General features: G+C 39.9%; 1 protein-coding gene across 4 annotated transcripts in view; it reads left to right on the forward strand.

Moving 5' to 3' along the window:
• The window catches only part of LOC124148525 (RUN domain-containing protein 1-like), a 43,369-nt gene that overhangs the window by 18,510 nt on the left and 8,512 nt on the right, over nt 1-16,347 (forward strand). For 3 of the 4 annotated variants that reach the window (XM_046519638.2, XM_046519641.2, XM_046519640.2), the window contains exons 2-16: nt 1,690-1,855; nt 3,486-3,630; nt 3,958-4,050; nt 4,714-4,821; nt 5,183-5,295; nt 6,321-6,363; nt 7,028-7,118; nt 8,321-8,379; nt 8,627-8,722; nt 10,226-10,365; nt 10,870-10,981; nt 11,496-11,588; nt 12,626-12,736; nt 13,155-13,345; nt 15,132-15,226. In XM_046519638.2, the coding sequence (XP_046375594.1) occupies nt 1,690-1,855; nt 3,486-3,630; nt 3,958-4,050; nt 4,714-4,821; nt 5,183-5,295; nt 6,321-6,363; nt 7,028-7,118; nt 8,321-8,379; nt 8,627-8,722; nt 10,226-10,365; nt 10,870-10,981; nt 11,496-11,588; nt 12,626-12,736; nt 13,155-13,345; nt 15,132-15,226 (1,656 nt within the window). The remainder of the gene's footprint in view (nt 1-1,689; nt 1,856-3,485; nt 3,631-3,957; nt 4,051-4,713; nt 4,822-5,182; nt 5,296-6,320; nt 6,364-7,027; nt 7,119-8,320; nt 8,380-8,626; nt 8,723-10,225; nt 10,366-10,869; nt 10,982-11,495; nt 11,589-12,625; nt 12,737-13,154; nt 13,346-15,131; nt 15,227-16,347) is intronic. The other variant, XM_046519639.2, reaches the window with a different exon arrangement.

Raw genomic sequence — 16,347 nt, forward strand, 5'->3', positions numbered from 1 at the left:
ACCTAAAAAAATCCTAATTTTGAACAAAATAACAATATTTTACCAATTTGCGTGCAGAGGCTTTTAGTTTCGGATTCTGGATAAATACCTGACATTATACCCGTGTCAATACCTATGTCAGGAATCATACCCAAATCTGCAGCATGTCAACTAGGGCTGGGACGACTCCAAATTTACTACCCAGGTACCCTTCCCCCTATTACCTGGGTACCCGCCGTAGGTCTCATACAAGAGATAGGTACAAACTGTCCGATGTGGAAAACATTGACTGTAGCTATGGCAAAACATATTTAGATACACATATGAGACAGTCTGGTCATGCATTGACTGAAGTTGACTCAAGTTTTACCTTTATTCAAACATATGGGTGTCAGAAGGAATGTGTGCACAGTCAGAAAGAAATGCGAGCAGTAGTGACTTATAGTGTAGTGATAGAGTTTTGGCATGTTTAGATCATTTTTGTCATTAAACACTATATCACATGACTAACAACGGGTCAGGGTAGTCCTGTGGGTACCGGGGTCCTACTCAGTCCCCACCCCACCCCACCCAACCCGAGTACATGAGTTACCCGTTCGAGCGCCAATGCAAACACTTTAACCACCAGACTATCGCTCGCCCCTATATGGATAAGGCTGAATGTCAACTGTGGCTGTTCAGGTTATGGTTAAGCATCAGATAAATTATTTTGGACTTTTTGATCAGTTTTGAGTTTCAATATTACATCCGTTTCTGTATTTCACTTTAACATGTGTTTAAGGGTTCTTCTGCTTCATGTGCAATGGTGGGTAGACAGACAAAAGTATAGAAATCGGGATACATTTGATATAGCTGTGTAAATGTCAATTTATTGTAGACAACACAATCTGTCCTTAGGTCTGTCTTTGTCTGAATCAATACTACAGTCAGTATTTGTAGATATTGTGTATGTCAGAGTGGACCGTGGCCCTTGTGATTACTTTCATTATGATAGTCTGAAGTTCAGACTATTGAGCATTGCTGTTGACAGACAGAAATGATTTCCTTTAGACCAGCTGGTCCCACTTAGTGGCTAGTATATTGTTGGTCTTGTAGCATATACTATACAGGTCAGGGTCATTAATATTTAATCTGAACAGGCTCCCATCATACTAGCTATGATTGGACTTGTCAAGCCTGATCAGTTATAGAGCAATTGTATAGGCTGTTTGATCAAATGAATATGGTTGATCATGTGCTAGAAGACCTTTTCCCTTACAGTAATTAATGATGAAGTGTTAGAAAAAAATATTTAGGGGGTTGATATTTCGTTTGTTTGTTGTTTAACGCCACTCTCTGCAATATTCCAGCTATATGATGGAGGTCTGTAAATAATCGAGTCTGAACCAGACAATCCAGTGACTGATATGATTAGCTACGATCAAGGCAATTTGGGCACAATCACATGCATCAACCAAGTTAGCAAGCCTGACCACCCAATCCCGTTAGTCGGTTCTTATGACAAGCTTGGGTTCCTGAAGACCAATTCTTCCACTGACTGATATTGCATGATTGAAATAGTGTGTGCAGGTTGAAAGCCTGCTTACTCAATTTGTATTCAGTCCAAATCCTTACTCCTCAAACCCATGTGGTGATCAACTTGATTCCAGTTGTGTGTAGGTTACTGTGACATCTTTCATCATGTTCATCAATATACTTTTTTTTGGTCAGATCTCGAAATCCCCCTCCCCAGCAAGATGATGCAGGAGACGAGTGTTGTCACTGAGGACACTACTGACTATGACAGTTTTGATGAGCAAAACTATGACCGACCTGCAGAGAGATGGGCCCCTCTAGGAGCTGCTGTCAGCCCTACACCATCACCATTGGAGTCCAGGTTAGTAGAGTTGTTGTGGTAAAACAGGTCCATAGCATCCATGTTAGTAGCATTGTGATTATGACCAGGGCAGTAGCATTGCCATTAGCGGCCATGTTAGTAGCATTGTGATTATGACCAGGCCAGTAGCATTGCCATTAGCGGCCATGTTAGTGGCATTGTGATTATGACCAGGCCAGTAGCATTGCCATTAGAGGCCATGTTAGTAGCATTGTGATTATGACCAGGGCAGTAGCATTGCCATTAGAGGCCATGTTAGTAGCATTGTGATTATGACCAGGCCAGTAGCATTGCCATTAGTGGCCATGTTAGTAGCATTGTGATTATGACCAGGGCAGTAGCATTGCCATTAGTGGCCATGTTAGTAGCATTGCGATTATGACCAGGGCAGTAGCATTGCCATTAGAGACCACGTTAGTAGTGTTGCCATTAGAGGCCATGTTAGTAATGTTGCCATTAGAGGCCAGTTTTGTAATGTTGCCATTAGAGGCCAGTTTTCTTATGTCGCCATTATATATATAAAATATAATAAAGTACAAGGGCACCACCAATGTATTTGTACTGAAGTAGGCTCTATCAATACAGATAAATCTATATTGCTGTCCCTGTTAGAGACAAGACTTGCCTAATTATCAACAGTTAATTCCTACAACCATGACAACAGGGTCCCTCGTTAGTATTATTATATTCCTACAGCCATCCTTAACGAGCTTGACACCTCTACCTTCTATTGTTCCTTAAAACTGTGACTATGCTAGGAGCCAGGATCAATAAGGGCAACAGGGGGGTACCAACCTGGACCTTTGCCTGGATGTGTGATCCTAGAACACTGTTGGTATAGTATTCATGCACAGTATACATTGTGTAGTATGTCAATATATTGTAAATAACCACTGTTAATGAATACCAAAAAGCACTCCATTGTGGATTCCAGTGCAAATACTTCCCTTTTACCCTTGTGTCAAAGGTTTGTATTACGCACTGCTCGATGCCTGTCCCTGGTAATCACAGTAGTAGTTACAATGGACACAAGTAGGTTCGTCGTTTGTACTTAATCATGATCTGTAGATTCAATACAATCCCCTCAATACATTGTCAAAGAAATACAGACAAAATCTTTCAATTTTTAGAAATTGACAAAGTTAGTGTTCTCATTAAAATGAAATAACTGATTCAGGTTACTCATTTGTGTAATTTAAATATTTAATGTTTTTTGTTTTTTGTTTGACTCCGCACTCAGCAATATTCCAAAATTCTAAATATTTAATGAATAAGCAGACAACTTTGTAGTATCTAAGACCATCAACATAAATTACCCAAACTCTTAGTTGAGAACTTGGTCACCATTCCACAGAGGAAACAATGTTCATTTTTTTAAGAGAACACCTGTACTTGCCATTGGCCCGTTTGTGAAATGAGCTCGGCTCGGCATCAGAAGGCCTATACTGTGTCTGAGTGGGGTATCCATGTTGAACTGTGGCATGGTATCTCAGTGAGCCAGCGCTCTAAAACTGGCATTAATCTGGACTTGTACAAGCAGCCACATACACACACATGCATGCACGTCACTATATAAGTACAATAATCTTGAACGAGACGTTAAACCCCATTTCACCTCATCTCTTTGCAGCCACTTGTCTGAGACAGAACAGCTGAAGACCCTAGAGGAAGAACAGGAGCAGCTTAACTCCTCCCTCCTGGCTCTCACTACCCACTTCGCCCAGGTCCAGTTCCGACTCAAACAGATAGTCACATCAGCCCCCGATGACAGAGAGGTATGCAGCAGATCAGCAGTAGTAGGATGTTGATAAATTGCAAATGATTCCATAGCATTTGATTGGCTAGCCAAACAATTTTATTCCGTATGTATGTTTCCATAAACCAGTAAACAATTTTGAATGTGTACTGCTAGGGCTAGGACAGGTAACTCGGGTACTCAGGTCGGGTGGGTCCTGAGTAGGACCCGGGTACCCGGTCGGGTAATAGTGGGTCGGGTACCCGGGTATTAAATTCGACTTGTCCCAGCCCAAGGTACTGCCTGTTAAGACCCTGCACTTCTCATCAGCGTTACATTCATTCACTGCCTCTCTTGCTTTGTACAGAACCTGCTGAAGGAGCTTGAGGAGTTTGCCTTTAAGGGCATCCCAGATGTGAGAGGCTGCAAGGTGCAGGACGCTCAGATCCTGGAGGAGATGGTACGTTCATTACATCAATACATGGGCATTTGTCTCAAGTCAAAAATGCACATTTTGTCATTCAAATTTTTTAAACAACCTCTGTTACTAATCTTGAAGTATTCATCTTGTGTGGTACAACATGATAACATAGCTTTTAGGAATGTTTTAAGGCATAGATAACATCAGTGGCACTTCAGGCTCTCCTATCTCATGTTTTGCAGTGTTCAAAATTAAGAATCAAAGTCGGGGGGACCTAGTCATAGCCTTAATATTAAAAGTTAAAGATTCTACCATAAGAGAACTCCTCAAGGATCCCTGGATCACACTGCCATGATATATCTGAAATAGTTCAAAGCAGCATTGAACGTATTCACCCATGGCCCTGTTCCACAAAGCGATCGTAGGACTAAAACGATCGTAACTCCCATACTTTAACACAGATTTACGACTGTCCTAGCTACGATCTTTGTGAAACAGGGCCCAGGTATACAGAAAGGGTTGTTTTGGTTTCTTGATAGTTCATGCTAGGTATGCAAGGTGCAGTTTTTGAGTACCATCTCTGATAAGACTGAGACCAACTTTACTGCACCATCATCAATACACTTGAGTCTTACCCAGTAATAATGAGGTTACTTAGGTAAACTTACCATGTGCTGAGTCTGGTGTCCTGGTTTGTTGTAGAGTGACAAGGAGCATGAGATGAAGATATCGGAGCAGAGAGAGAAACAGAGGGAGCTGATCCAGCAACTCAAGTCACAGCTCGAGGACCTTGAGACATATGCTTATGAGGTGGGCAGTGTATCTGTGAAGCCAGGGAGGCCATTATAAATAAGGACCAATTTCTCCATGTTTGATACATTTATTTATGATCTTTTGAGTTCATGAATCTGACAAATGATGCAAGACAAGAATAGTTAATCATATTGCTGACTCCTGTGTTCATTGTATTGGAAGTGTAATCTTCATTTGCTTGGGACAAAACTGGTAAGGGCATAGTGTTATTTTTTATCAATGGGAGATTAAAATGGGAAGACTAAAGATTAAGTGCTAAAATTGAAGATGTTTCCAATGGAACAGAACTGCATAGCAGAAGATGGTAGCTATGCTCTGGAGATAAGCTATGTGATACAGCTTTTGTTGGATGTTGCAGACTGGGGACAAGGAAGTGATGCCCACCAACCAGTTGATGGAGAAACAGAGAGTTGTCATTGATGAACTCAAGCACAAGTTGGACCTGGACCTTCAGAACTTTGACAGACTCAGGTAGGAGGCTAGAATGTCTGGTGTACTATAGTCTCATAGGGAGTGCTGGGCTCCTGGACACTTGCTTGTCTAATCAGCCATTAAGATTAGAATTGTGTGGCACATTTGGAGTCTGGGGCCCCATTCCACAAAGCGATCTTATCACAAAGATGATCGTAACTCCCATAACTTAACACTTACGATTTCACACCAATGCAGCCAGGGCCTTGTTTCACAAAGCGATCTTAGCTTTAACACTGACTTAAGACAGTCATAGTGCTAAGATTCCTTTGTAGAAGTGGGCCTTGATCAAAGTCTGCAAAGTGATCAAAGCGCTACAACTGTTGTAAGTCAATGTTAAGTATGGGATTTATGATTGTCTTAGCTCTGCGACTGTCGTAAGTCAGTGTTAAAAGTATGGGAGTTATGACCACCTTAGCACAATGATCGCTTTGTGGAACTGGGCCCTGCTTATATATGTGTGAAATCATACCCAAATGAAATGGGCTGTTTGGGTTATGTGCCGTAGACTCAATTCTGCTCATTGCTCAATAAATGTAATGAAGAGTTGAAAATCCATTACAGTTGTGTCAAACACTTTTGAGTCTTCCAACCTGAACAATGATCTTAACATTTTCAGCTGATTTTAGTATTATTGTATGGACTGTTACTAGCTGAGCGTACTTGACCAAACAGAATTATGCTAGACACAGGTTTCAGACTAGTGGCCAAAGTCGCAGACTGCCATTTATACATTCAGTGGTTTGAGGGATCAATACTCTTGTCAGTATTTCGGTTTGCCAGGGTCCCACACCACTGACCTCTGAAAAAAACTGATCGTTATGGGTCATAAGGGTTTTATCAAATCTATTTTAAGCAGTGTTGAGATAAAACAGGGGGCCTTGTCACAACCCTAATGTTAAAAGCGAAAATGTGAGGGATCCTCAGATTCAAATAATATGGAAGTAAAAATATAATCTTGTCATTGTGTGAAATTAGTGCCAGTGTATCCTACATGACATTACAAAGCTTTATTGTTTTGTCAGCACTGAAGAGCTGAGACAAGTTGTGGACCATGCAATTGGACAGGTGAGTTCTACCTTAGCTCAAGTATATTTTATTCACATGAATAAGATTAGACACAAGTTTTCACAACTTAAGATCTCCCACAGTTACACCTGAAGATTATTCCTTACAATCAATAGAATAGATTTGTGAAAATTTAAAAAATATAGAGGAATAAGGATTAATAATATAGAAAAAAAAAGAAGAAAAAGATGACAGTAGTTTGTGTCAATATTAGACCACAGTGCCTATAAGGATTCTGCTGACACCACGTTACATTGTTCAACATTAAATCATGTAACAAGTTTAAGGAATTTGCGTTAACAAGGTGTCATATTTTCTTGTGACAGATACCTTTATGCCTCATTTTCTTTGGTGATATTGCCGTGATATGACTGGAATACTGTTAAAAGAGGCGTTACACCCAACTCACTCACTCACTCACTCACTCACTCACTCACTCACTCACTCACTCACTCACTCATGGGTGAAAAGTTTGGAAGTTTGAGCTTGAATGTACCTGCAATTGTCTTTTGAATGTTTTTTGAACCTCAGAAATGCAGTGATCTCTGTCCATACATCATCTGGTCCTAAAGTTACTCAGATGTTCATAGGTGACCTGGGAAATATATGTAAGTTAGGAGACGTAGACTGTGACCAGAGTAATTGTATGTATGATCATTTCCAGATTGTGAACCCAGCCAAGGTGAAGGAGAAGCTGGTAGACCAGTTAAAGACCCAGATCACAGACCTCGAGAGGTTTATACAGTTCCTGCAAGGTACGAGGTCTTAACTATACATACAAGAGTGTTCAAAATGAACAATGATGAACCTAGGGTCTTTAACATGACACAAAAACTAAAACTTATTTTGTATAGTAGTTATGTAGTAAATGAGGGTGGTTTATTTGTATGTAACTTCCAGACCTGTATTAAATAGATATTGATAAATGAATAGAACAAAATAGAAAATGAACTACTCCAATTTCAGTCAGTCATCTTTCATTACAAAGTGTTATTTGACAGCCAGACTGACAAACCAATCATGCATTTATAACTCACAGGGCAAAGTGACACAACTGTCTATGACACTCCAATTCTCTGTACTAAGTTATGTCCCTTAGCCATGGTCATTATGGTAGGGAGGGAGGATTGGGGGTGGTTGGTGGGTAGGGGTTGCTGCATGTAAATGAAAGGGGGGTCAGCAAAATATGGTACAGTCCCAAGACCAATCTCAACCCACCCCAGCCCCTGTAATATCTGGGGGGCACAGGTGGCCTAGTTGTCTGGGGCGCCGCGATTCACTGTGCAGAGTTGCGTCCCTTGGGAGCTAGAAACCGATGATTGTGGGTTCGATTCCCGGTTCGCCCCGATTATGTTTCTAGGCTTGTCAGCAGCATACCTGTGCTCGTAGGTTTCACTTCGGGCTTTCCTCGCACATAATGCTGACATGCCACGTTATCACTGGAATACTGTTAAAAGCTGGGTTAAACCCAACTCACTCACTCACTCACTCACGCACGCACACACGCACTGTAATCTCTGGTTTTCCCTCTTATGAACCTTGTTCTGTCACAACCACAACTAGTCATCTAAGGGCTGCAATTCACTGTTCAGAGTTGTGTCCCTTGTCCCTGGTGTGTCCCAATTGTGTTTCTAGGTTTGTCAGCACCATACCCGTGCTCGTGGGTTTCACCAAAGTGGTAAATGTCTAAGACCTGCATCACTTCAAGCTTTCCTCCCGAATTAAGCTGACACGGCGTGATACAGCAGGAATACTGTTCAAAGTGGCGATAAGCCCAGGTCACACGCTCACACGCTATCGTGCTGGTGGTTTTCACCAATAGGGGTAAATAAGACCCATGTTTGGGTTTTGCCCACATTCAGATGATCTCATACGCCCACTTTCACCTACACATGCAGACCACTGTGATCCCAACTATGACTCTGTGCTCACTAACTCAATATTACCTCTTGTATAGGGGAGGCAAGCAGCCCTGGTCCTCTTGGAAAGGAGAGATGCTTCTGTCCTGTACATAAGGTAATTGTAAAGCATTACTGAACATTTCTATTCATTTGTGAAACACAAATATGGAAAATATTAAATTTAACAAATTTCATAATCTGTTGTGCATTTACATAACAGACACATAATTGGTAATTAATTTATTTATTGAAAACAATTTTGCTCATCTTGTACATATGCTCTTAAAGGGGCATTAATATGTTATATAAGTATTGTTTTTGGGACATCATTTATTGATTTTTCATGCTTTTGCATGTTAAAGTTTAATTTTCAGGGATCAGATGATACGTCGGACAGCGCCAAGGAATGCTGCCATCCGCAACATAAAAACAAGTTCACAGGACAAAAGAATCAAAAGGTGAGACTGTTACCTCTCAGGCCTCAACAGGTTGCCATTGTTACTTTGTTCTGAAGAGTAATGTCATATCTAAGGAATGTGGATCTATTTCGAACCCTGAGATTTAATCTTTCTAAGACTGCCAGCATCTTGTAACTAGAACATTAACCATGTTAATACATGTGTCCAGTGTAACCCTGTTCTTCAGGACAGTAGCATTCCAATTGAGTGGATTTTTTGGTTTGGTCTGTTGTTTAACGCCGCATTCAGCAATATTCCAGCTATATGACGGCTGTCTGTACATAATCGTGTCTGGACCAGACAATCCAGTGATTTACATCATGAACATCGATCCACACAATTGGGATCGATGACATGCATCAACCAAGTCAGCGAGCCTGACCACCCGATCCCGTTAGTCGCCTTTTACGACAAGCATAGTCGCCTTTTACGACAAGCATAGTCGCCTTTTACGGCAAGCATGGGTTGCTGAAGACCTATTCTACCCCGGATCTTCACAGGTCCCAATTGAGTGGAGGGCGGTTGGGTAGCTTAGTGGTTAAAGCCTTTGCTTGTCATGCCGAAGACCCGGGTTCGATTCCCGACATGGGTACAATGTGTGAAGCCCATTTCTGCTGTCCCCTGCCATGATATTGCTTGAATATTGCTAAAAGCAGCGAAAACTGTACTCACTCACTCATTCCAATTGAGTGGCCCCCACAGAGATTCTAAGTTGGAAGGTGTCTCCAGTAACCCAAGTTGGTCATAAGTGCATCAGGTGGCCAGACTCAGTGACTTCGTTGATCGTGTTTCATCGTACCCCGATGGATGATTGCTCACAATATTGATCACTGGATTGACTAGACTAGCATCGTTTATTTAAAGGCCACTGTCATAGAGCTTCAATGTTGCTAAGTTCAACATTAAACAACAAATTGTCTGGATCAACATATTTCTGGATCTTGTTGTAAATCGTGGTCCATATATGTATTCATAGAGGTGTTCCTCCAGACAGTAGTGGTCAAGAAGGCAGTGTTTCACTGTACAGTACCTGCAAAATAGTTATTTTATGGAAACAGAATTTACATGTAGTTTCATTTGTTATATTTTTACTCAAATCAAAAAGTCTGACAGTGATGTAAATAAAGAAATATGATAAGTAATTGATAACATACTATCATATTAGAAATAAGAGAACAGTGATATGTATTTTTAACATGCATAGAAATAGATTACAACTTGGAATGTTAGTTTCTCCAGTAATGATGGCTTGTAGAACAGTGATTTTACAGTTCATGCATTTACTTGCAACATAAGCCCAGTGTTATGAAGTGTGTGATTGAAATGCTCGTACAGTACAATAAATAGATGGCAGTCAAGATAAATATCAGATGTAATCAATGACAAAGAGGTTTATTTGGTTGTTCTTGTTGTGTTAACATCTCATAAGCTGACAGCTGATTAGGATAGGTTGTGGGTAACACTGATAGATCAACTATAACTGACCCAATCTTTGTTCTCCAGCATCTGAATGAGTCGACAGCGTCACTGATGAGGAAAGCACTGACGATGCTCCAGATCTACATCATTAGTCAGCTCGGATGTGGCAGTCGGGAGTTTAAGCGGAACCTGCTGAAGAAAACAGCTAAGGGGAATCACTGGGGGTAGGAGGATGACAAACATTTAGATCACCTGGTCCTGACTAGATGGTAGCCAGCGATTTATGACTCCATGAATGGGAATTCATAAAATGCTGTCACATCTTTAGGTTTTAGGCAACACTGTTTATGATATAATGATCAGCCAACCACACCAAAAAGCTACCACCCTGCACATTAAACACTTGATTTTTTACTTGAAGTCATAAAATATTATCAGTCTTGAAACTTGTAGGATAGGACATACTGATTAACAATAAACTGACCTGGAGAGAGCCAAGATTCGCCACCTTACATTCTTATCACAACAGTAGTTGTTTTGTTGATACAGGTGTTGTTTTGTTGATACAGGTGTACAAAGTTGTTTGTTGATTTATTTTTACCTATCTATGTTATTTGTATGGGTGTATATTCTAAGATGATAGCATGACAATCGTATGTGTGGCTTGGCCTTTCAACATTTTGCAAGTTTGTATTTAGTAATGACATTATGTTTTGGCAATGTTTCAGTGATCTGAGGGCCAAGGTGGAGTTAGCGATAGACAAGACTCTAGAAAAGGCTCATGAACAGGAAGAGGAAATAGAGACAGACAGCGAGAATGAATATTCCGATGACTCCGAGGTTGGTTTGGTTGTATAATCTGTGTTAATATACATTGGAGAAGATCTCTCCATCGGGAGTGCTGTCAGTTGAATTTCACAACTGTGATAGATTGCTTGCTTCAGATTATTACAATATATGAAAAGGTTCCAGTGAAACACCAACTATTCTGTACTTACAAAACAGCATTATAAAAGTGTACATGATGTAGGTAAAGTATATGATGTTTGACCCACTGATATAGCAGAGAGTGTTTTACAATGTTTTATGGTGTGTTTAAAATATATGAGTGCATTTGACATTGTTTGACATTGTGTTGGTTTAAATTAAATTTGGATTATTGCAAAATATTTTTCCAATGCAAATATTATTCTATTTAATTTCATTGAATAGAGTTTTTACATCTTGGTAAACAAAATAATGTAGAGAAAGAATAGTTTATATAATGTATATATGTAATAGTAACATATTGTTTGATGACTGCTGCATGTTTTGTTTGGCAACTGATTGATGTATTTACATGACTGTTGAGCAGACTGTCAATGTGAGCAGCCCAGCCCTGACACAGTGTGTGCGGCGGGACCTCTCCATGGCTCTCCGAGACCTCATGCAGCATGGCCTCATGGAGGTACGAACTACAGTGTCACTGCACAGACAACTCTTTCAGCCTGCACAGCATGCTGGCATCATGACAATATGGTTGCAGAGATTATAAGTAACAATACAATGGGGAACTTTATTTTCTGGGCATTGATCTGGTTTTGTACCGTCTCAACATAATATGGTATTGTGTACTGGTGTTATTCATTGTAGAAAAGACAAGGGAAGATAAACACGTTTTTATTGCATATATAGGGATTGTGTATGCTTTGGTAATGTGCTTTCAATCTAGATCACAATATAGATGGGGTAGATAAATTAGCATCAATTTTGAAGGTTTCTTCAGCTGGGTCGCTTTATAAATGGCAATATAAAGTCTACTGTGGCTTAGAGTGAAATATAAGAGTTGGCAGGGGTTACAATTTATAGTCAAATCTTGTTAAGTAGAATCTGGATAACTAGAAAAACAGAAAAGTAGATACTTTGCATCCCAACTGCACCCTTGATAATGGCAATTATGTCAACTAACTGTTTGTATCTGCCACAATAACACCACTGTCAGCAATATTATTATATTATACTCATTTTATTATGATGAAACCGGTGGGGATTCCAGGTAAGAATATTGGTCCCCAGCAACCCATGCTTGTAAGAAATGGAGGGGCGGTCGGATAGCGTAGTGGTTAAAGCATTCGCTCGTCACGCCGAAGACCTGGGTTCGATTCCCGACATTGGTACTTTGTGTGAAGCCCATTTCTGGTGTCCCCCGCCGTGATATTGCTGGAATATTGCTAAAAGCGGCATAAAACCATACTCACTCACTGTAAGAGATGGATCCGGTGGTCAGGCTTGCTGATTTGGTTGTTACATGGTATCCCAACTGCATGGACCGATGCGCATGGTGTCAATCATTGGATTGTCTGGTCAATATTTGATTATTTACTGTCCACAGTCATATAGCTGGAATATTGGTGAGTGCGGCATTAAGCAACAAAAAAGAAGTTTCATGATTACATATTTGACTGAGTCAAGGTGAAGTTTCTGATGAGTATTGTGTTATTTCAGATTGGCCAGAGTTCAAGTGTTGTTCCGCTTGGCTGTTTCTCTGGCAAGTCACAGAGAGCAACTAAGACTCTGCATGCCTGGGATCTCCTACTGAAGTACTATGAAATGAAGGTGACTGTGACATTCAGCTAGTTGTCTCAACATGCTACAATTAGCTTTACAGATCTGTGTGCACCAGCTAACAGGTTGTGGATTCAAACCCAGATTTGCCCTGATTATGACCCTTGGGTTATCAAGACCATACACACTCTCCTGGTTTTCACTCAAATTGAAAACATCTACGACCTGCACCACTTTGGGTTTTCCTCCATATAAGATCACTTGGTTCTGTAAAATTGAACCACTGTTATAGCAGAATTAAACTCAAGCTCTTTCTTCAAATATCTTTGCCAAGATTCGATTAGGAAAGGATTCTCTGGGGAGGTCTTTCCTCTATTTGTCTGCTGTCACCAAGTGCAAATGATTGGCAATGTCACACTTTTAACCCTGGTTTGATGATATAGTTAATCTTGCAAACCAATTTTTCCAGCATGGGCGAGAGTACAACGAGTCACCTGCGAGGAAACTGTCTCAGTCCTTTCACCTGAACATTGTGGGTGGGAAGCCCATCACAGCCAAACAGACCCTGCTCGGTGCTATAGACACAGTTATCACGTCACACACGCCACTCAAGAGGACCGAAGACTCCCACTTCAAGGCCTTCGTCAGTCTGGCTCTCAAGTGAGTAGATGGAATCTTGCTGAGGATTGCTAGTTTAGAATCACCAAAACTGGCTTTCACACGAAATATCACTACATTAAAATTGCTATCCAATACTTTGAATACCATTGTGCTGTCATCAGTTACCACAATGTCGCAACGACATCACTAACCTCTGTTCCAGTGAAGCTGGTTAGCTGTACTTGTTACACGCAAGACGCTGATTATTACTGTTTACAAACTGAAAAAAGTTTGAAGAATCGTATGTGACAAATAGAATCTCACCCTCACGTCTTTTGATATCATATATTTCAACACGCATTGATAAAATTTTAAAACTCTCAGACCCAGGTTGATATATTTGATATCAAAATACACAAGGGTGAGATATTTTATTTACACCACTGCAAATAAGAGTGAGTCTCAGGGCTAATTGTGAAATTCCAAAATTAGATATCTTCTTTCTACAGAATTTACCTATGTAATTGTATATTCATGTGATCCTTTAAATGTACTCAGGGACACAAGGCCTTTCATTCAGAATAATCTTGTCTGTCTTGTCGTATAGTGGAATGTTGGTGGAAAGCTTAAAGATAGAGAGTAAAATTACCCTTGGTTGCCATACAACCTCACAATATTATTAATTATGGTGTCTTTAGTTGCCTTATACCTTGCTCAATATTTTTCTGCTAATCAGATATGACATCGTATACGGCAACTGAAGACACCTAACTAAGTTATTATGCCGAAAAAGTTTACACTCTTTAGTATCTTTATCACACATTGAATTATCACAAATTAAAACTTGACACTTACAACCGGTATAAATGCCAGGACCAGTACATATGTTTCCGATACAACGTTTTAATGTAAACACAAATGTTCATAATGGAATACATAATGCACTAAATGTGAACATTTAAACAAGTATCATAGCTAAAATCATAAGAGTTCTGGCATGTTTTCAGAAATCTGGAGGCCACTGTAACATGATAGCAGCCCGCTTTTCCCTAACGACAGAATGCTATCAATTCTATTGTTATGTGACATCATTGGCATCAAATTTTTTTTTGTGACGTCATCCTTTATTTTGTTCTATAACGTTGCCATGTCTATATCGATGACCTCCTTTGTGAGTATTTTAATACAGCCACTAAATGTATGCTGCTGTTTGTTTTGTTCTTTCTGGGATCAGCTACAAATTGTATCCATTATAGCTCTAATAACGGTAACATTATTTTTCAGGGCATTATCATTTGCATAAGCCCTCGGTCTGTTCAGCTGCCCTACTTCCTCAAATACTCTATTAATTATATTAATAAAGTTAAAAACGTGATTACTTTAAAAATTAATGTCCTTGCACATCACAATTGATCATATAAAAACACAAAACAGTGTCGAATAACAAATTTCTGTACCAGAATTTTCGTGTTAAATATTTGATGTCGGTGCTGGAAAATCCAAGATGGTGTCATATTAAGTCAGTAACAATCATCTTTCATTTTTACTGACGAGGCTTATATGGGTTGGTAGTTCTGCTCTCTGTTTAGTCAATCTAGCTTTGAGGCATAATAATAAGACATGTGACACAAGGAACAGAATTCTAAATCATATTTTGAATTAAGGATTAATGTTAGAAGTATTGCAACCCAGTATGATGAAATGTCAATGTGACTGTTAACCTTCTAGCGCCTCACAAGGCTGCTTGGGTTGTATACTCCCCAGGGAGCTGAGAATGAAACTCAAGTGCACACTGATCCATTGTATGCACATTATTATTATTATTATTATTATTATTATTTGACAGTGAGAAGAAGCTGGCCACGTGGCTCCGCCTGCTGTTCCGCACACAGACACTGATCGACTTGTACTACCAAGACTGGAGCTACATTGCCAGGACAGGTAACTACTGCAGCCTTCTGTCTCCAGCTCCCCGGGGGGTTTAAGACTGGGTTGTCATTATTTTTCAGGGGTTCAGAATAGGTGCCCATGCTTGTTGTGCATTACTTACCCTTCATACCGTTCCTGCACACAGAGCATACTGTGGTGGATCCATAAAGTGTGTGTGTGTGTGTGTGTGTGTGGCACCCCCCTTTGTTTACATCTGATGACATTTTGTATGCGCATTTCCTACCATAATAATATGTTCATTGGTTCTTAAAGTAAAATTATCAATCAATAGCCCAAGTGGAATCCTCCCTATTTTAAAATCCTGGATCTGCTGGCATATATTGTAAATATGACCTTTTCTCCAGTTATTGTTGGATGGGGGTTGACCAGTTGGTTAATGCTTTCACTTATTATTAAGCCGAGAATGTGGGTTTCAACCCCCACATGTGTGTCCCATGTGTGATATTGTTGAAATATCAATCACTCAATATTGGTTGGTTTGTTGTTTAACGCAGCAATAAAAATCTATATTGAGAACATGTAATAATGATTTCAAATACTTAATGCAGACACCATTATTGATGTAATGATGCCTCACAAGCTATTACATCACAGCCTGTCATAGCAGTTGTGGGTTGGGCACTGAATAGTCAATGTTGAGCAAAATACTCACGACAGCTAATGCTGTACAGTTTTACTATAGACCTCTCTGGACCTTGTTTTACAACTTACAAGCTGTTGTGATTTTGTTGTTGTTCTATATCAATATCTATATTATGGACCCTAGAAATAAAATACAAGCCATGTCAAGTCAATATTGTGAAGGTCATTATAGAGTTTGTGGGTAACAGGTATTGACATAATCACATGTGTGTATTGGCTCAATTATTGTATCAACAAAGAAGACATGTTCAGTAGTCCTAAATAAAAACATTTTGGGTTGTTGGGGTTTTGTAATGCTGCTCTCAGGAATATTCAACCTGTATGGTGAAAGCCTGTAAATCCTTTAGTCTGGACCAGACAAACCAGTGATTTGTTATTACCATATTCAACGTAATAAGCGCCCACAGCAATATTTGCTAATATATTGGCTTGGGAACAATCCCAATTAGCACCCTTACAAATGATCAATG

Source organism: Haliotis rufescens, unplaced genomic scaffold (genome assembly GCF_023055435.1).
Source record: "Haliotis rufescens isolate VD_foot unplaced genomic scaffold, xgHalRufe1.0.p SCAF_6, whole genome shotgun sequence".
NCBI lineage: Eukaryota > Metazoa > Mollusca > Gastropoda > Lepetellida > Haliotidae > Haliotis > Haliotis rufescens.